The 21,581-nt window shown below is 47.1% G+C and overlaps 1 protein-coding gene across 1 annotated transcript in view; it reads right to left on the bottom strand.

The window, feature by feature from the left end:
- The window catches only part of ANKRD33B (ankyrin repeat domain 33B), a 90,281-nt gene that overhangs the window by 29,226 nt on the left and 39,474 nt on the right, over nt 1-21,581 (bottom strand). Inside the window, exon 2 of the mRNA XM_054488219.2 lies at nt 8,629-8,758. Within this exon, the coding sequence (XP_054344194.1) occupies nt 8,629-8,758 (130 nt within the window). The remainder of the gene's footprint in view (nt 1-8,628; nt 8,759-21,581) is intronic.

Below are 21,581 nucleotides of genomic sequence, written 5' to 3'. Positions count from 1 at the left end.
AGCCACACTTCCTCTAATCTAGTGGCCTCTGCACAAGGAGTCCCTCTACCTGGAATATTCTGCCTCCTCTTTTTACCTGGTGACCTGATGAGCCATCCCTTCCAACGCCAGGTCTTCCCTGGTGCCCCTTGACCCACAGTGTCTCATCGTCCACGTTCCCATGCACATGTGGGTTCCCACAGCCGCCACAGCCCTCATTACCCAGCTCACAAGCTGAAAACTTCCAACTGAGTGCATGCTCTGGGGTGCTGAACAAATATGCATTAGATGAAAAGGCTGAAACATTCCTACTTCTCCTTTGGGAAAAGTTGATTTATTGAAAGTATCAGGGTGGGCAAGGTGGCTCATGCCTGTAATCCCAGCAGAGAGGCCGAGGCCAGAAGAGGCCAGGGAGGCTGAGGCTAGAGGATCACTTGAGCCTAGGAGTTAGATACAAGCCTGGACAACATGGCAAGATCCCATCTCAAAAAATAAAAATTAGCTGGGCTGGCCGGGCGCAATGGTTCACGCCTGTAATCCCAGCACTTTGGGAGGCCGAAGTGGGTGGATCAGCTGAGATCAGGAGTTCGAGACCAGCCTGGCCAACATGGTGAAACCCCATCTCTACTAAAAATACAAAAAATTGGCCGGGCGTGGTGGCAGGCACCTGTAATCCCAGCTACTCGGGAGGCTGAGGCAGGAGAATCACTTGAACCCGGGAGGCGGAGATTGCAGTGAGCCAAGATAACATCACTGCACTCCAGCCTGGGCAACAAGAGAAAAACTCCATCTAAAAAAAGCAGGCAATAAACACAAACTGCTCTAAAAATGGGAAAATGTTACAGAATTGGGTTGTCTAAGATTGACTGACTCAAGGCACTCAAACTGCAGTTCTCCAGACCAGGCCAGTAGAGGGGGCTGTCGGCTTTGGAAATATGACATCATACCAGCCACGCGGCATGAACAGACTCCAGGAATTCTTAGCATAAGGCATTTACCATGCAGATGGAGGGGCAGGGTTAGTAGGGGAGGGCAGCATCCCTGCTCTTTGCAGGGCAGGCAGGGGTCTGATGGAGGAGCCAGGCAAGCCCCAAGCTGGCTGAGGAGCCCTTCTGGCTGGCCAGTGGGCAGGGGTGTGGCGCTGCCATGGCCAATCAGAAGAGCTCAGAAAAGCTCACAGGAAAAGATAAGGCAACGCTGGGAAAGCGAGACTCGCCAAGTTCTACTCTCTTATTTGAAACAGTATAAACTGAGAAAAAAGGAAGCACTTCAAAACAACATGAACATCACAATGAGATCACACTAAGATCGTGATCATGTGCACTGCTAATAAAATAAGATAAATAACATGAAGAGGCATTGTTCCTGGGTTCTGACCAAGTCATAAATTCTCCTCTGAACTGGGACTCTCCCTGATTCAGCTCAGGAACCAGGGCTCCCCCGCAGCCCAAACCCACAGCTACCCCTGAGAATCCCTCCCGTTCCGTCCCCGTCCCTGGGCAGCATCCTGCCAGGCTGGCTCTCAGCACATAGCCTTCAGAATTTTACAATTAAATGCAAGAAATAACAAGTTGCAAGCACACTTCAGAGGTTCCTTATACCCAAAACAAGCTTCACGGGCTCTATCCCATCACCAGCTCAAAGAGACCCCTGGCGTTTCCTCACTTCACCACGTCCATGCTATTCTGTTAAAGCACAACAAGGAAACAGAAATAAACACACAACTCTATCCATGGGACTTCTTATTCATTTATTTGGTTATCTTATTTTATTTTTGTTAGCGGAGCGGTGGTGAAAGTTGAAATGACTGGCTAAATGAGATTTAGGGATTACATGAGGATTTATTTTCATACGTTCTCTCCATTTACAGATCTAGTACAGATTTGGCTGTATTTTTATTGTGCATTAAATAGCCGAGGAAATTAGACATTTTAGAGAACACTCAAAAGGCAGATGAAGGCATTTGCATCCGAATTCGTACTCATAAATGCTGTGTCCTCCAGAAACCCAGAGCTCCCAACTCTCAGACAACCAACCCAGTTGCCATAGCAAATAATATAAACATATGGTTGCTTTAAGATTGTGCTTCACAATGCTGATTCTGCTTAGTGTGACTGCTGTCTACACAAGCCATCCTCCATCATTGGTTTGGCACGGGCTTGTGACGCAACCCTGGTTGGTGAGATGGCAACGACACTCTGCTGGAGGCTTCTGGAAATGTTTCCTGTCTTATAAAAGGAAACCTGACAGGGATTTGCTCCTCTTCCTTGATGTCCCTGAGTGTTGCAACGTGAAGCCGTGGTGCTTCTAGCGGCTGGGGCCACCTCGGGACCATGAAGGAAAAAGCGAAAGTATTTCTGAGAAGTGGCACTGGGTCCCAGCATCACCCAGCTACTCAGTGAAGCAACCCTGCAACATCGCCCGCAGATGTCTTGTGTTGCAAGAGAAGGCAGTGTCCTTGTGGTTGAAGCCAAAAGCATCCTAACAGGTACTAGGCTCAAAAGAGAGCTGGGGAAACACAACTGAAAACCAGAGTTTTGGTTCATTTTGAGTGGGGAAATACTGAAAAGACTGATCTCAGCCAGGGCTGGCAAGAACACTCTTGGACACTCAGGGGAAAGGAGAAATCGCCACAGCTTTCTAAAGGCCGCTTGGCAGCTGCGTACACTTAAAACAGGCACAGCCCTTGCGGAAGCAATTCTGTTCTAAGAGTGCGTCTGCACATTGCTTCTCCTCTTCCTTGCCCTGCTTTTGGCCTAGGAAGCTGACCTGCACCAACAGCACCTGCCCGGTTTCTGCCCCAGTGAGGTTTCTGGGTTGGCTCAGCAGGGGACCAGGGTGGAAGAAGCGGGATATCTGGCCCTACCTCCCACTCCAGCCCCTGGCTGGGATTCTAGGCCAAGGCTGCCTCTCGGGTTCCAGCTTCTTGGCCTGGGTCACTCTCTGCAGAGCCCCTCCCCTTAATCCTTTCAATGTTGGTTCCCTTAACTCAACCCTTCCCCCATAATTGACAGGCCCTCATCAATTCCTCTGTTCAGCCCTCTGTGCACAACTGTCGCTCAACATGCTTCCTGCCAGGACCCTAACACGCTCTCCTCAGAGATGCACCCCAGACCCAACGACTTCACTACAGCCTTGCTGCTGCTGGTTAACTCAAAAGCCCACCTGTCCAGTAACTGGGACAGTTAAGTATACCATGGTTCATGCATTTTACACAATATCCTCTTTTCAAACAAGTTTAAGAAGCAAGTGCTTCATGTCCAAGGACTGGCCTAAAAGCCGGGTCCACCACAATGAGTGAAAGCCAGTCATAACGCAGCCTCTCAAACTTGAAGTCTTGGTGGGGAACCAGTCATGAGCCACATATCCCCGTGCAGGAAGGCAGGGCTACGAGCACCCAGCAGGGCTCAGGGACATCGACGCAGCAGGAGCTTCTAGATTAATAATCAAGTGAACAAAACCACTAAAAACACAATCTCAACAGAACTAGCTTAGTCATGTGAATAAAAAGCGCACGTACATACGTGTGTGTTTGGAAAGGACTGAATCAGGTCTAAAGAGGTGACTCCTGAGTGCTGATAATGGAGCTGGACTATTTGGAAGACTGAGAAGGGATCTTTTTCTTCCTTCCTGATAATACTTTTGTAGTCATTTTTGGCTGTAAGCACATATGCATGGACAGCTTTTGAAATTAACAAATCATCAAATAAATAAAACTGGTTATGAAATTGATTAAAATGGGACATCACCTGATTGGGCCTAAGCAGCCTCTTTGACAAAACAGCACAGGAAAGTCATGAACAGATGCTCACCTGCTTTCCTCATTTTCACTTTAATTCCGTGATGCCTCTGTGTCTGTCTGACAACATCTCTCGTGGGGTCTGTGACTCTGCTGGTCTTCAGTGCCCACTGATAGGGGTCCTTTGCCGTCATCAGGCATAAAATCCTCAAAGCTCTCCATCCTCAACGTGGGGTCCCTGGGCCAGTGGCATCAGCCTCACCAGGAAACCTGTTGATCTGCTCATTCTTGGGCCCCACCCCAGGCCTATTCAAAGAAAGACTCCAGGGGCAGGGCCTGGCAGTCTGTGTTTCCACCAGATCTGTGTTAATGCTCACATGAGCCAGCCCAGGTGATGCTGACACCGGAGGTGCAAGGTTGGGAGCCAGTGTCTAAGGCAACTATGCCCATGGGGACAGGGGCAGCCCCTGGAGGTTCAGAAAGAAATTAGGGAAAATCTCTTCGGCACATTGAGGCAATTAAGACACACACAAGGAAGCTTTTTAATCTGTGTTTGTTTAAATGGTGTAAAGTCCCTCTCCCCTCTGCCTCCCTATGCAACCTCAACAATTCAGTCCCAAAGCCTCAGGCAGCGGCCTAGGTTGGGTGTCCAGGGATCAGAGCCCAGGCCAGAGGGTGGGTGCACACACTGGCGGCCACAGAGAGCTCAAGCAAATCAGTAAATAGGGGAAGATAACAAAAGCCAGTAAAAAAGAAAAAAAAGGCCAGGCCCAGTGGCTCATGCCTGTAATTCCAGCACTTTGGGAGGTCAAGGCGGGCGGATCACTTGAGGTCAGGAGTTCGAAACCAGTCTGCCCTACATGGTGAAACCCCGCCTCTGCTGAAAATACAAAAAGTAGCTGGGCATGGTGACTGGCGCCTATAATCCCAGCTACTCGGGAGGCTGAGGCAAGAGAATCGCTTGAACCTGGGAAGTAGAGGTTGCAGAAAGCTGAGATCGCACCACTGCACCCCAGCCTGGGCGACAGAGCAAGACAGACTCAAAAAAAAAAAGAAAGAAGGAAAGAAAACAACAAGAAGTAAAGAAAAAATACATTATAATAATGATTTTAGTTAAATTGAAAAGGCAGAGTAAACCCATCTAGGCATCAAATCATTAACAACAGTTATCTCCAGAGAGCAGACTGAAGAGAGGGCTGAGAGTGAGGTGGAAGAGATATTCACCTGTAATTTCCTTGCTCACGTGGGGTTATTTTCCCCCAAAACACTGTGCATTGTATTTTTAAATCAGCCTCCAAGAACATCAGCCAGGCCAAGTGGAGGAAGCAGGATAACGGCTGAGGCCTCTGCCCACCTCCTCCTGTCCACCCAGGCAGGTTTCCAGCTGTGACGCTGCCCTCAGGATGGCCCAGACCCTGGTACACACCCCAGCCACCCAATCCTGCTACCTGACTTGGACTCCAGCTCTGTCTGGCAGCATGGCTCCCCCTGGGTGGGCCAGCTCCCAAGAGAGCTGAGAACACAGGAATCTTCGCTCCTACCCAGCTTCCCACCTGCCACAGTCTGAATGTTTCTGTCCTCCGAAATTCCTGTGCGAAAATCCTGCCTCCAGGACGACACCACAGCAGGTGGCTTTGGGAGGTGATTAGGTCCTGAGGGAGGGGTCCTCGTGGTGGGATTAGTGCCCTCACAAAAGAGGCCCCAGAGAGCTGCTTATTTCCTTATCGCAGCCTGAGCAGATGAAGACACCATCTGTGACCAAAGGCAACAGAGAGAAGCCAGAGAGTCAAATTTTTAAGCTTTTGAAAATTATCCTTTAGTATCACCACTTTGTGCACATTTGTCGTAGGACAGGAAAATGGGTAAATGCATTGTGATTGCTGCAAACCAGGTTTCTTGCTGACAAAGAATGGGGGAAGCATATGGAAAGGGTGAAGAGGAGGAAGACTATGGTGTTGCATTTGGATTGGAGGTATCCTTATTTTTTAAATATTTTTTTTTTCTAACTCTGCTCACTGAAACGCCTAGAAGCAATAACATTTAGTGCGAATGAGCACAGCTACAGCCCAGATTTTGGTTTCTAAATACCATTCCTCACTAAAAAGAACTATCATTCCTTGAAGATACAGCTGGTTACAGACGGGGACTGGGAAAGTCCAGGGAGAATGTGGAACACTTTGGTGTGCCATAAATCAAGAAAATACCCAAAACTGACAGAAATATGACAAAAGGACACTGGAGCCATCTCCAGGGTTACCAACTGGCTGGGTTTGGGATAACTTCAGCACTGAAAAGAACGAAGGCGTTATTGAAGTAGAACACACGAAATTTTTAAAAAATGAGTAATGGTACCAAAAAAAGGGTGGGGCTAAAGGAAAGCTCTTCTTTATAGAAAAATATCAGATAATAAGTGTAAAATAAATGATTCAGAAAAGGATTATCAATGGCAAAAATTGGTGGGGAAACAGGATATTCATACATCTCTAAGAATCACCTTGCAGATTACTTATTAATTACACAGGGGAAATATCTGCCTTTAAAATGGAGAAATGTAAGCAGTTCGTCAAATTTAGCATCACCCACACCAGGACAAACTGGCAGTATGTGCTCCTGATAGGACACACCAAGGACATATCATGGCCAATGCCATATTCTTGCCAAAAATATACAATGTGCTCCTGACTCTGAAAAAACAATCATGGGTGAATATAAAATCAAAACACCTGCAAACAGGCAAGACTTTGGAAAGCACCTCATGGGTGTCAAAGCACAGCTATTATCTCTAACACACAAAAAGAGCTCTGGCAGATCAGTAAGAAAAGAAATCCCCTCTTATCGTACATTCTCATACTGTCATGACCTAATCCTTGTCCCAGCTCTCACCAGCAACACCTGTCCCTCATCTGTATTTCTAGCAGGGACCAGATTTTGGAGCTCCATCTCTTCCTGACTTGCCATGGAGACCTCTTTACTTAGAGGTCTCAGAGCATTTCAAAGTCGTGATAGCCAGCTCAAAACCAATGTTCCTCCCATTCATCTTCTTTTACTTATACACCCTTTGCAGTTGGTGTTATCCCCTGTACCAAAGCCCAAAGCCATCCTAGACCCCCAGCTCTCCTCCATGGCCCGCATCACCACCACCGCCAACTGCGTTTCCAGCCACACAGCTCCCGGCCCTTCCCTGTGCTCTGAGCCCTCTGCTAGGCCCCTGGGATCCTCTCACCCCTGTCACCACTCACGCAGTCTCACGCTACTGAAATAGATTCCCTTGCACTGGGCTTAGACCCTTAATGGTCTGGTCCCCATCCTCCCCTCATCTCTCCTAGACACATGCCATCCTACAGCCATGCCCACGTACACTGTCCCTAAGACTCGCCATTCCTGAGAACTGCCCGGCTCCCTCTCAGCCCCAGCTCAAACCCCCTTCTTGCAAGGCCTTATCATGAACTTCAGGCTAGATAGAGTGTTCTCATCCCACAGCACCGAGCTCCGGCAGACAGATGGTGCTGGGCTTCGTGTGTTTCTCTGTCCCATGAGCTGCAGAATTACTCAGGGACGGGGCTGCCCTGCACTTCTATATCCTTGGTCCCTGACATGGCGGCTGGCCCACGAGAGGAAATGAATCACTGAATGCCTTCTTACAAAGCCCTTTCACACTCCTGCTAGGCTTTCAAAGCCTGGAATCCTCCATGGAAGTGATGCCTCACGCTTCGAAACCTGAGGAGGTGAACACATGTTAGCACAGCCCCTGGCCCTTTCTAAGTTTGAAGAGTTCCCCATTCTATTCGTCTTGATTGAAAAGTGAGGTGCCCAGACCACTCCCACCACAGGGGGATGAAACTGTCAAACACTGGTTTTTCCAGCCTCCCTGGCCCCTCACCCATCAGATCCACCCAGGGTGGTTTTGGTACAGGGGCTTGTGAAGCAACAAGGGACAAGGAGGTCTCCTTTTGGTGACAGCAACAGCCATTTCCCAACCAGAATCAACACACAGTGTGGTCAGGGGCACTTCCTCCAGTTTCCAGGCCCTGAGTGGGATTCTCAACAACCCCTGACAACCATGTACGCTTCCCCTCCTTCCCTCAACACACAAGCGCCTGTTCTTCCTGGCTCAGCCGCAGGCAGCTTCTTTGCTTGCAACTGAGAACTCGACCGATGAAACAGACAAAATCTTTGGAGGCCAAGAAATTTGAAAGGGGTCAGTGATAAACCTGGTCAAGACCACTGTTCCAAATGAAGTGTGATTATGAAGAGGCAAGCACAGGTTTCATGTCTGTCCTCAAAAAAATGTCTGGATACAGTTCCAAAGGAGGAGAGTCGCAATGCACTTGGCAATATTGACATAAGTGCCGTCTTCTTGATGACTGGTGGGCTGAGGGCCACGTGCTTGGATACCCGCTCACAAGATGCTCCCACTGATTTCGTCTCAGCTTGTTATACGGATGCTCTAACAGCTCTCAGAAATGGTTCCTGGCGTTTCTTTAACTCTACAGGTAAAGTGCAAGCTCACCTTCTACACGTGTCTACTTTCATGATTAACTATCACTGAGACACATGATTGTGTCTCTTCCACTGGTGGGTCTGCCAGCCTCGTGCCACCGCCAGTCTTCGGGAGCAGGATGGAGTGTGAGGCTTCAGGTGAAGCAGTGACAAGGGTGGCTTTCTGGTGCAGATTCATATTCAAAAACTTTGGGCAGTATCAGAGCTTGATCTGCCCATACTGAATTCTGAACAAGTGGGTAAATGCATAGCATGTGGTCACAGCGATCAGCCCTTCCCTGGCACCCCCTGGTAGCAGGACATGGTTTCTGATCATTTCCATCCTGACTGCATCGCACCGGGAGCCCGGGCTGCCCGGCAGTGTTGCTCTGGCCACGACTCTGAGAAGAAAGGGGAAAGCCAGCTCTTACCTGCCTGTGCAGCTGTGATTAGGGCTGTGTTCCCCTCGCTGTCCTGCCAGTTGACGTCAACGTGGGGGCACTCTGCTAAGGCCACCACGGTATCCACAAAGCCGTGGTAGCAGGCGACAATAAGGCCGGTCTAGAAATGAAGAGGGGAAGCGGGTCAGAGGGGCAGAGCCGGAGCATGCTGGGTCAGCACTGGGGACCCCGAGGGGCACCCACTACCCTCCAGGGGGCTGGACAAGGCAATGACAGGGACCTGGAGTCCCATTTCTCAGAGATGGTTTAGAGTGAGTCAGCCGCTCGATCCTTCTCAAATGTGTGTTGAGCACTGACTCGAGTGAGGGCCTAGACGTGAAAACATCAGTGAACTGCTAAGGTCTCAGCCCTCCTGGGGTGTGCTTTCTCCAGGGAGGGAAACGCACCAACTATGGGGCGCGTAGAGAAATAAACGACAGAGCACGGCAGACGGCGATGGGGTAAAAAAGGTGCGTGCAGGGCGGGGTGCAGCTCTCTAGGGAATAGAGTGGTCAGGCTGGGCTTGGCAGAGGTGATGTTGGGGCCCGTGTGTGAAAGAGGCAAGGCAATGGGCCACAGGGATACACAGAGGGGGAAATGCCCCAGTAGAGGAAACAGCTCAAGCAAAGGCTCCAACTCAGGACCGTGCCTGGTGCATCCAGGGAGCAGCCCAGCGGCCGGCGGGGCTAGCCCAGAGTGAGTGAGAAGAAGAGGAGTAACCCGGGTCCAGGAGGCAACGGGGGGTCTCAGAGACTGTGGACAGGGCCCTGGGGACCCCCTGAGTAGGGGGAGTGTCCTGAGCCATCGGCTGCCAATCATCTGCATCCACTCTGGCTGCTGGGTGGGAAACAGGCTCTAGAAGAATGGGGTGGAGGCGGGGGGCTGATGGAAGACCACTGTGGGGCCAGGCAGGCGAAGATGGTGTCACACCAGGGTGGGGGCAGCAGCTGGGGAGGCGAATTTGGATTCTGGAAAGGAAGATTTGCTGTTAGAATGGAGGTGAGGTTGAATAGAAAAAGAGTCCAGGATGACCCCAAAGTTTCGGCCCTAGCAGCTGAGAGGATGCAGTTGCCATCAAATGAGAGGGACAGGATGTGGGACAGAGCGGGCGTGGCTACAGATAGCATGCAGACTTCAGTGTACTGTATGAGACTGTCTCTGGACAACCCAGTGGTGACGTCAGGTAGAGATGGATAGCAGCGTGGAGTCATGGAGAGAGAACCAAGCTGGATACATACACTGATAGTTGATTTTGTAGATCTATTATTACCAAATGTTAAAATCCTAGCTCCCAGTGGAATAGCGCAGGAAGTGGGGCTTTGGTGGGGTGATTAGATCATGAGGGTGGAGCCCTCATGAATGGGATTAGTGTCCTATAAAAAGGACCTCAAGAGCTCTCCTGTGCCTTTTTCCTCCATGTGAAGACACAGAAAGAAGTCTGAAGTCTGCATCCTGGAAGAGGGCCCGGGCCAGAACCCCACCATGCTAGCGCCCTGATCCTGGGCTTCCAGCCTCAAGAACTGTGAGAAATAAATTTCCACTCTGTATAAGATCTTGGACTTCTAGAACTGTGAGGAATAAACTTCCATTCTGAATAAGTACCCAGTCTATGGTGCTTTGTTGCAGCAACCCAAGTTGACGAAGAGACCTCGTAACAAAGAACAGCATAGACTCAGGTGTGAGGCTCACCGCCTCATAGACGGAGATACAGTGAGATGCTAAAATTCAACCCAGGGTAGGAGCTAATGACTGGGCAATCAAGTGTCAAAGTGTCACTCTTGGCACTGCCAGTCACACCACCACTGCAGGAGAGGCACAAAGTTTATATTGAGAGCAACTCCACAGTGGCCCAGCCCAATTTTCGCCAGAATTTTTTTTTTTTTTTTTTTTTTGAGACAGAGTTTCACTCTTGTTGCCCAGGCTGGAGTGCAATGGTGCGATTTCAGCTCATTGCAACCTCCACCTCCTGGGTTCAAGCGATTCTCCTGCCTCAGTCTCTCAAGAAACTGGGATTACAGTCATGTGCCACCACACCCGGCTAATTTTGTATTTTTAGTAGAGACAGAGTTTCATCATGTTGGTCAGGCTGGTCTCGAATTCCTGACCTCGTGATCCACCCACCTCAGTCTCCCAAAGTGCTGGGATTACAGGTGGGAGCCAACACGCCCAGCCAATTTTTAGTAAGAATATAATTTTTCATGGAACAACAACAGGACTCCAGTAGCCCTGCCCACTTATCTCAATAAGGCTCCTAGTTGCCCCACAGAAGAATATTAAATCACAAATATTCACATGTTTAAAGTTCTACAGAATACCATTGATTTTCTAACACTGACATCCATACCACGGCATAATCAACTCAATAACTGTTGACTATGGTAAAGGCTCTTTAATATACTCTAGCTTATGCACCCTTTGAAATAGGTCATTCCATCTATACGGTGAAATGTTTCACAATAATCTAATTTTAAATAGAAAAGAGTGGGCTGCAGGCAGGCTCTACTTAGAAGCCGCTGAGGTTTTCAGCCTCTCTGGGAACTAAGAGTTCGCTGCCGTCACCACCTCCATTCTCCCAGCTAACCTACCCACCTGCTTTCGCATAAATGTGCCGGAAAACTTGTCATCCCACCAGGGAGCACCCAAAAATCATTTTTAACTTCTTTGGATGGAGATATTGCTCTAGTAGTCTACAATTTCCTGACTTATAAATAAAACATATTGAACATAATGTAACATCTTCCTTTGCATATAATTACACAAGTAGCTCATATTTATTGCAGAAAAAGATCCAAAATTTAAAGAGAAGAAAAAAAGTTATAGACCAGACACACACATATGCACACATTTTTCTTCAAACTAAAACAGGACCATTTGCTATATGTCTTAGCTAGGACTATATCAGCAATAACTTCACATCAATAAAAGTAACTCTGTGTCAAAATTTCTGGTAGATACAGAGTATTCTATTCTATGCAAGGTAGAATTGTCATTATTTAACAAATCCCTATTCTTGGATACTCAGATGATCTGTTTCTCACTTTCTTTCTTATGAGTAAAACCCGCAATGAAAACCCCTAGAGCTAAGGCTTTGTGTATTTTGTTTCTTGTTTTCTCAGGAGACATTGTTAGAAGTAGGATTTCTGGATTAAAGAAAATAGGTATTTTGAAAGCTTTTAGCATATACTGCAAACCTGCTCTTCAGGAAGGTCCCAGATGGCATCTGCCTTTGCCAACCCTGACATCCAACCTGCACTTAAAGGGCTCAGGTTAAAAGGAACACCTTCCCTAGGTGGATACAAGAAAGACACTCTCAGGGCTCTGGAAGTATCTGGCTCCTGAATTAGGTCTCTTTCAGGACCACCCTCCTCTCCCCTCCTTCTCACGTCAACCAGAGAAGGGTTCTGCTCTGGACTAATAGCACCTCCTTCTCCCCACGACACTCCTCCAGCTTCCTAAGGTAAAACTTCCCAAAATGTGCAGCAGGCACCTGCTGACAGCCACCTTGGGAAGGCTGATATAATATTTAGAAGCCTAAGAACATCACTTTTTTTTTTTTTTTTGAAACAGAGTTTTGCTCTGTTGCCCAGGCTGGAATGCAGTGGTGCAATCTTGGCTCACTGCAATCTCTGCCTCCTGGGTTCAAGCGATTCTCCTGCCTCAGCCTCCTGAGCAGCTAGGACTACAGGTGCCTACCACCAAGCCCGGCTAATTTTTGTATTTTTAGTAGGGACAGGGTTTTACCTTGTTGGCCAGGCTGGTCTCGAACTCCTGACCTCGAATGATCCACCCACCTCAGCCTCCCAAAGTGTTGGGATTACAGGCATGAGCCATGGCACCAAGCCAGAACATCACTTATTATATTAACAAATTAAATGAGGCCAGGTGCAGTGGCTCATGTCTATAATTCCAGTACTTTGGGAGGCCAAGGTAGGAAGACCACCTGAGGCCAGGAGTTTGAGACCAGCCTGGGCAAGACAGTGAGACCCCATCTCTACAAAAAAAATTTTTTTTTAATTAGCCAGACACGGTGGCACATGCCTGTAGTCCCAGCTACTCAGGAGGCTGAGATGGGAGGATTGCTTGTGCCTGGGAGGTCAAGGCTGCAGTGAGCCAAGATCATGCGACTGCCAACTCCAGCCTGGGTGACAAAGCAAGACCCTGTCTCAAAAAAAGTTGGGGACGGGGGAAGATGATCATTATCTAAGTGAGTTAAAGCTCTCAACACATACACAAGCACACACAGGAAACTGCATAGAAAACATCTAGAAGAACCACACAAAAATATTAAGAACGGAAGGAAGATGAATGGGAGGTGTGTGATGGTTAATTTCATGCATCAAGTTGGCTAGGCCACAGTACCTAGGTATTTGGTCAAACATTATTCTAGATATTTCTGTGAAGGTATTCTTTAAATGAGACTGATATTTAAATCAACAGACTTTGAGTTGATTGATCACGTGAGTGGGCCTCATCCAATCATTTGAAGACCTTAAGAGAAAAAAGGCTGGCCTCCCCACACCCTGGAAAGAAGAAACTTGACCAGCAGTGCTGTCTTCAGAGTCAAACTGCAACTCTTACCCAGATCCCCAGGTTTTGAACTTGCCAGCCCCTACAATCATGCACACCAGTTCCTCAAAACAAATCTTTCTCTACATGTATGTTTATACACACACACACACACACACACACACAATTTCAAATGATCTGCCCGCCTCAGCCTCCCAAAGTGCTGGGATTACAGGAGTGAGCCACAGCACCCAGCCCAGTTTGAATTCTTCATAATACTTGAGGACAGTGCTGTCCAATAAAGACATAAGGGGAGCCACAAATGTAATATAAAATTTTTTTTTGGAGACAGGTCTTGGTCTGTTACCTGCTGGAGTGCATCACAGCTCACTGCAGCCTTCACCTCCCAGGCTCAAACAATCCTCCCCCCTCAGCCTCCCTAATAGCTGGGACTATGGTTGAGCACCACCACACCCAGCTAATTTTTGTATTTTTGTAGAGATGGGGTTTTGCCATGTTACCGAGGCTGGTCTCGAACTCCTGGGCTCAAGTGATATGCGCGCCGCTGCCTCCCAAAGTGCGGAGATTACAGGCGTGAGCTACTGTACCTGGCTGATAATTTTAAATTTTCAAGTGGCCAAATTAATAAAAGCCAAATGAAATCCTAATGAATATATTGTATTTAACTCAACATATCCAAAATATTATCATTTCAAAATGTAATCAATAGAAAAATTTTAATGAGCTATTTTACTTTTTTTGGATGAATCTAGTGCGTATTTTACACTTACAGCACACCTCAGTTGCACTGTGTTCCACAGCCACTTGGAGCTACCAGCTACACTACTGGGCAACACAGCCCTAGACACTAAAGCTGGCATCAAGATGGCACTGGCGCCCAAGGCTGGCACTAAGATGTGGCAAAGGAGGCCCTGGGGCACCAAATTTAAAGAGGTGCTCCCTCTCAGTCACCACAGAGAGTAGGTACCTCTGTAAATGCTGCCCCTGGACCTGAAGCTCTGTCAAGGGTGTTGTGATTGTTTTCTCTGCACCACTTGCTTTTTCATTTACCATCCCATTTTACATTTCGATGCAGTCATATTATTAATCTTTTCCTTTATAGGAATGCTTTTTTGTCATGCATTTAAGCAATGCCTCCTATTCAAAAACCCTAAAGATATTCCCCTGTATTTAATTTCAAAAGTTTCAAAGTTTATTTTTTTTCATAGTGAGGTCTTGAATCCACCATGGTTTTTATTATAGAAGTTTAATTTTACCTTTTTCTGTTTTCCTAGCACAATATACAAACATATTCATTCTTTTCCCATTGGTAGTAACAGCACGCTCAAGCTTATCCCACCTCCCCATAAACACATGAATGAACCCGAGAGTTGCTCACATTGGTCTAGCAATCTACCTCGGCCCCAAGGCAATCCAGATTTGCTACTGCAGCCTTGTGTTTTGCAGGGAAGACACCTTCCTTGCTCTTCCCGTTAAGAACTGCCATGGCTCTTTTTTTTTTTTTTTTTTTTTTTTTTTTTGAGAAGGAGTCTCGCTCTGTTGCCTAGGCTGGAATGCAGTGGTGCAATCTCGGCTCACTGCAATGTCCGCCTCATGGGTTCAAGCGATTCTCCTGCCCCAGCCTCCTGAGTAGCTGAGACTACAGTCATGCACCACCACGCCCAGTTTTTTTTGTTTGTTTTTTGTATTTTTTTAGTAGAGACAGGGTTTCACCATGTCTGGTCTCGAGCTCCTGACCTCAAGTGATCCACCCACCTCAGCCTCCCAAAGTCCTAGGATTATAGGCGTGAGCCCCCGTACTCAGCCTGCTGTTGCTATTCCTGATTACCAAGCTTCGTTTTAAAAATCGAATTTAGTTCTCAATCCTCCTAGAAGGAGTGGTGATGAAGATTGTGCAAAACACCAGACCACAGGTCACCAGAGGATGCCTAAGACGACATGCTCAGGCTGCCAGGAATAGGCATTTGTGCTCCTCCTAGAGAGGGCTAAAGGAAGCTGCTGCTAGGAGGCACTCAGTAACAAGGAGCTTTAAATAAGAAGATGAACTCACAGAGAGTCCAGCAGGAAAACAAGCAGCTGGAAGCTCATCGTCCAGTGTGTTTCACCGTCCCAAGCAGACTTCAGTATTCCTCAAAAATGTCCCTGACAACACTCTCCGTTCTCTTCCACTTATCCTATACAGTAGCACGCACAGGAGGAATATTCATTCAAGTATGGGCAACGGTCTGTGAAGAAGCTGGTGAAAGTACACACACAAAGTCTTTTTTAATTGTTTGAACCAGGACAATTCAGTTGCACTGGATTCAGCTGCAGTAGTCACTGGCGTTATTCCGTTATCTATTTCTTCCTGCCTCTTGGTAAAATTGCATTTCCCCACCCTTTCTGAGTTCTGACTTGACCATCTGGTTTGTTTTGGGTAATTAAATGTAAGTGAAATAGCAGGTGTCGCTTCCAGGAGGAAGTTTCAAGAGACGGTGGATGATGTGCCACCTTCCCTTTTCTTGACTTGACTGCCCTTGAAGCTCAGAGATGCGACTGCTCCCAGCCTGGGCCTCCGGGGTGAGGGCAGAGAGAACAAAGCCCTGCCCCCTCCAGCTGGCGCACAAGAGCATGAATGAGCAAGACGCAAACCTTTGTTATTTTAAGCCACTGGGACTTGAAGTGGTTTGTTATCACAGCAACACAGTCTATTCTGAGTGTATGTGTGTGCACGTAACAGTAGCGTACATCATCTAGTCATGTGTCAGGTTGCCTACTTTCTTTCTCCCTTGGGAAGAACTGTCCTTTATTTTAAGATTATACCTTTGATACTTGATTGGGCACAAAATGTACTTATAAAATGGGCTGGGCGTGGTGGCTCATGCCTATAACCCCAACACTTTGGGAGGCTGAGGTGGGTGGACCACTTGAGGTCAGGAGTTCAAGACTAGCCTGGCCAACATGGCGAAATCCTGTCTCTATACAAAAAAATGAGCCGGGCGTGGTAATGCACACCTGTAATCACAACTACTCAGGAGGCTGAGGCACGAGAATCGCTTGAACCCAGGAGGTGGAGGTTGCAGTGAGCCAAGATCGTACCACTGCACTCCAGCCTAGGTGACAGAGTGAGACCCTGTCTCAAAATAAATAAATAAATAAATAAATGATGGCGACATGCGTTTATGACTTTTTATTTCTTAGCTTGCAAAACAAAAATTTGGCAACTATGTCATGCCACCTACTCCAAAACCATTTTACACCAGGTGAAGCCAGCAGCCTGGGCGCCACGGTCCTGTGCTATGCCACTGAGCAGCCGAGCGTGCCACACCCATCGCTTCTGAACTCCCCGTGGCCACACCAAACTCCTGGTGATTTGGGTTCCCCCTGGTGCCGCGCCTCACGTTTTCAGGCCTCAAAGCCTTTGCAGGTGCAGTGGCCTCTGCCGGGAATGCCTGTCTTCCCTGCCCCTGGCCCCATCAGCAAGTCAGCCTGCACATTTCTGAGTCTCCTTCCAGTATGGCCCAAACCCTTTGACGCCCATTGTCTGACGCTCTCACGGGGCTGCCGTTCACACACCAGCCCTCACTGAACAATAAGCTCCAAGTGGAAGAAGATCATATCTTTAATTTTGTTTCCCAAGTGCCTGACATTTACAAGATGCTCAATAAGCATTTGCTGAATGAAGGCACACACCTCTGAAATGGGTCAGTGCCTCCTACCCGGAATAATACCCAGCTTACTCTAAACTGAGGGCCGACACACAGTGCCGTGAGCTTGAAGCTTTTTACATTTCCTCTACAGTCAGGAAAGGAAACGACTTCAGGTCCCAAGAGACCTCAAAGACGCAGCTCCCTTCCAGTGTAGTGTCACTCTTGGTAGGTGCCCCAAGATCTGGGGATGAACAATATAGATCTGAAAGCAAGAGCCAAACTCAAAAGAAAATGAAAGTGGACCCAAGAACTCCACTCTGAGGAATTCACTTCAGAGACATCAACAATATGTCAAGAGCTGGGCCCACACCTGTAATCCCAGCACTTTGGGAGGCCAAAGCAGGAGGATTGCTGGAGCCTACGAGTTCAAAAGCAGCCTGGAAAACATAATGAGACCTTATCGCTAAAAAAAAATTTAAAAACTAGCCAGGTGCAATGCACACATGTGTACTCCCAGCAATCTGGGAGGCTAAGGTGGGAGGATCACTTGAGCCCAGGAGTTGGGGGCTGCAGTGAGCTATGATCATGCCACTGCACTCCAGCCTGGACAACAGGCCCTGTCTCCCTGTCTCAAAAAAAAAAAAAAAAAAAAAGGAAGTCAAAAGATTTGTATCTGTATAAAGATTTGTAACTACACAGCTTGAAAAACACCCAAATATAAAACATACATCAAGAGATGACTGGCTAATGAAATACATGCTATGGAGGCCGGGCATGGTGGCTCTCGCCTATAATCCCAACACTTTGGGAGGCCAAGGCAGGCAGATCATCTGAGGTCAGGAGTTCGAGACCAGCCTGGCCAACATGGAGAAATTCCACCTCTACTAAAAATACAAAAAATTAGCTGGCCGGGGTGGTGCACGCCTGTAATCCCAGCTACTCAGGATGCTGAGGCACCAGAGTTGCTTGAACCTGGGAGGCAGAGGTTGCGGTGAGCCAAGGTCATGCCACTTACTGCACTCCAGCCTGGGTGACAGAGCAAGACTCAGTCTCAAACAAAAAAACAAACAAATATATGCTATGGACACAATGTCACTCACCCAAGACAGGAATGAAGCCGTGATGCATGTGCTGATGTGGGAAGATCTTCATGGAAGACTCTTCAGTGAGAAGTAATAATAATAGCCACAGGTCAGAGGAGCTGATATGATATTATTTCTTCTTTTGCGAACTTCTAAAATGTGTGCGTGCCTCTGACATGGCTATGTTCATAAAAGATCTTTCATTTTTCTGAAAGAGGATGTAGGAAATTTAAGTAGCCATCATCAAGGCACATACTGAAAGGGAGGAGTCTTTTTGGATTTTATTATAGATTTTGGGTCTGTTTCAATGTCCTTTTGACTTCACATATTTTTAAATTATACAAGTAAAGTTATGTTGGCAGCAGCTGCTATATGTGATATTTGTTTTTTGTTTTCTGTTTTGAGACAGAGTCTCGCCAGGCGCGGTGGCTCACGCCTGTAATCCCAGCACTTTGGGAGGCCGAGGAGGGCGGATCACGAGGTCAGGAGATCGAGACCATCCTGGCTAACATGGTGAAACCCTATCTCTACTAAAAATACAAAAAATTAGCCGGGCACGGCGGCGGGCGCCTGTAGTCCCAGCTACTCGGGAGGCTGAGGCAGGAGAATGGTGTGAACCTGGGAGGCGGAGCTTGCAGTGAGCCGAGATTGCGCCACTGCCCTCTAGCCTGGGTGACAGAGTGAGACTCCATCTCAAAAAAAAAAAAGACAGAGTCTCGCTCTGTCGCCAGGCTGGAGTGCAGTGGTGCAATCTCAGGTCACTGCACCTCCACCTCGTGGGTTCAAGCAATTCTCCTGCCTCAGCCTCCTGAGTAGCTGGGACTACAGGCACGCGCCACCACGCCCAGCTAATTTTTGTATTTTTAATAGAGACAGGGCTTCACCATGTTGGCCAGGATGGTCTTGATCTCTTGACCTTGTGATCCGCCCACCTTGGCCTCCCAAAGTGCTGGGAATACAGGCGTGAGCTACTGCACCAGGCCAATATTTGTATTTTTATCTATGCTTTTCTGCTTCAAATAAAGAGATGCCTAATAAACTGTTTTAAATAAAGAAATAAGACATTTTATTAATTAAATAAATAAATATGTAAAATACATCAAGATAATTCCTTCCAACATGGGGTCACCTTGTAGCCCTGTAATCAGGATTTGATAAATTCAAGGTTGTCAGTAATTCAAAACAATTTCCCTTTAGACTAAATTTTGCATAAAATGTAAATCTTATTATCACCTCTCGCTGGGATTTATGATTTTAGATTAGTAATGTATGAAACTACTACTTTGTTCAACTGTATTCCCTCTGCCAAGTTCATGTATACACCTAATCTATTGCTATCTCAGAGGCTCGTCTAATTTTCCCGACACTGGGAGTGGTTTCCACGCAGTGATCATACAAGCATTCTGTGATGAAAGAAAACTAAGCCTGTTAACGGTTGACCTGAAGGCAGTGACTGTCAGTAACAATTACATGTTCTTCTGACCATTGATTCACTTAATCTTTTTGAAATTAAGCTTGGAATTTTTACAATGGATGTACAAAGCTCGACAGAGAACTTAAAGGAATTAGCAAGGCTAGAAGAGCAGAATATAGAAACTCACTCGGCCAGGCATGGTGGCTCATGCCTGTAATCCCAGCACTTTGGGAGGTTGAGGCAGGCGGATCACCTGAGGTCAGACGTTCAAGACCAGCCTGGCCAACATGGTGAAACTCTGTCTCTACTAATCATACAAAAATTAGCTGGGCATGGTGGCGAGTGCCTGTAATCCCAGCTACTTGGGAGGCTGAGGCAGGAGAATCACTTGAACCCGGGAGGCGGAGGTTGCTGTGAGCTGAAATCTTGCCACTGCACTCCAGCCTGGGCAACAAGAACAAAACTCCGCCTCAAAAAAAAAAAAGGAAGAAAAGGAAAGAAAGAAACTCACTCAATGAGAAAGAGGTCATGCAGGGGATGAATTACAACAGCAAAAACACGGACTCCGTCCTAGTACCATGTATGTCTGCCATGAGTATACTTTTCTTATTCATTCCATACCCTGTACTTCTAATATTCACAACCACAATTGTGGTAGCCAGCTTCCCAGATGGCCCCAGTGATCTTCGTTGCCTCCTGGTATTCACATCCTTGGTGATCACCTCCCATGCTGAATCAGGGCTGGCCCCATATGGCAGGAGTAATGGTGTGTGCCTTCCAAGGCCAGATCCTAAAAGATCTTGCAGCTTTCACCCTGGTCTCCTGGATTGTAGGCTCTTGAGGAAGCCAGCCGCCATGCCCTGTGGACACTCGAGCAGCCCTATGGAGAGATCCACAGGGAGAGGAACTGAGGCCCCCAGCCAACTGCCAGCACCAATGTGCCAGCCACGAGAGAGAACCACTTTGGAAGAGGACCCTGTGGCCTCAGTCAAGCCTTCAGACAACTACAGCCACAGCCAGCATCCCACTGCAACTCACGAGAAACCCTTAGTCGGAACTGCCCAACCAGGTTCCCACATTCCCGAGCCATAGATACTGTGAGAGAAAATAAATGATAATTATTATTTAAGCCACTATGTTTTGGGGTGATGCATGTAGCATTAGATAATACAAACATCAACAAGTCATAAGGATAGAATAATGACAAAATCCAGTTACAATTTTCCAAAGCCTGTCATATTAACATATAATTCTATGTTTCTGTCTTGAGAACTGGATCATTCATTAAAGTTGAATATATGTGTATATAAGACAATATATAATTAAATAAAACATATTAGTATTTTATTAATAGCCATTGAGATCTACTAGATGTTAGGTGCAGCGAGATTAGATATAATTAATGCCACAAATCAGCTAAGAAAATTTCCTCTCTGGACTTCACTACATTCCCGGAAGACATTAGGACAGTGCTACGTTTTTCTTTTTTTTTTTCAAAAATGTTCTCCTTTTGGTCAGGCACAGTGGCTCACACCTGTAATCCCAGCACTTTAGGAGGCTGAGGTGGGAGGATTGTTTGAGGTCAGGGGTTCGAGACCAGCCTGGTCAACGTGGTGAAACCCCATCTCTACCAAAAAATACAAAAATTAGCCGGGTGCGGTGGCGCATGTCTGTAGTCCCAGCTACTCAGGAGGCTGAGGCGGGAGAATCACTTGAACCCAGGAAGTGCAGGTTGCAGTGAACCGAGATCACGCCACTGCACTCCAGCCTGGGTGACAGAGAAAGACTCTGTCTGAAAAAAAAAAAAAAAAAAGCCAGGTGCGGTGGCTCACACCTGTAATCCCAGCACTCTGGGAGGCCGAGGAGGGTGGATCACAAGGTCAGGAGTTTGAGACCAGCCTGACCAATATGGTGAAACTCTGTCTCTACTAAAAATACAAAATTAACTGGGGAGGCTGAGGCAGGAGAATCACTTGAACCCAGGAGGCAGAGGTTATAGTGAGCCGAGATTGTGCCATTGCACTCCAGCCTCGGCAAAAAGAGTGAAACTCCATCTCAAAAAAAAAAAAAAAAAGTTCTCCTTTTGAAATTATTTTAAAAAGTTAAAAAAAAAAACTTTTTTCTATGGTATAATCTTACATGTTATCAAATATTAGTAAAATTGAGGTATATAAAGAATTTTAATCATGAGGAAAGGCTTAAATTACCATAAAAATAAATATACATTTAAAACAATTATATAAAATCATCTACTAACAATGCATGACAAAAAATAAGAGAGAAATGCACTAA

The sequence above is a fragment of the Pongo pygmaeus genome, chromosome 4 (genome assembly GCF_028885625.2).
Source record: "Pongo pygmaeus isolate AG05252 chromosome 4, NHGRI_mPonPyg2-v2.0_pri, whole genome shotgun sequence".
Lineage (NCBI taxonomy): Eukaryota > Metazoa > Chordata > Mammalia > Primates > Hominidae > Pongo > Pongo pygmaeus.
The sequence above is the reverse complement of the archived record's forward strand: the minus strand, read 5'-3'. Positions and strand labels throughout refer to the sequence as shown.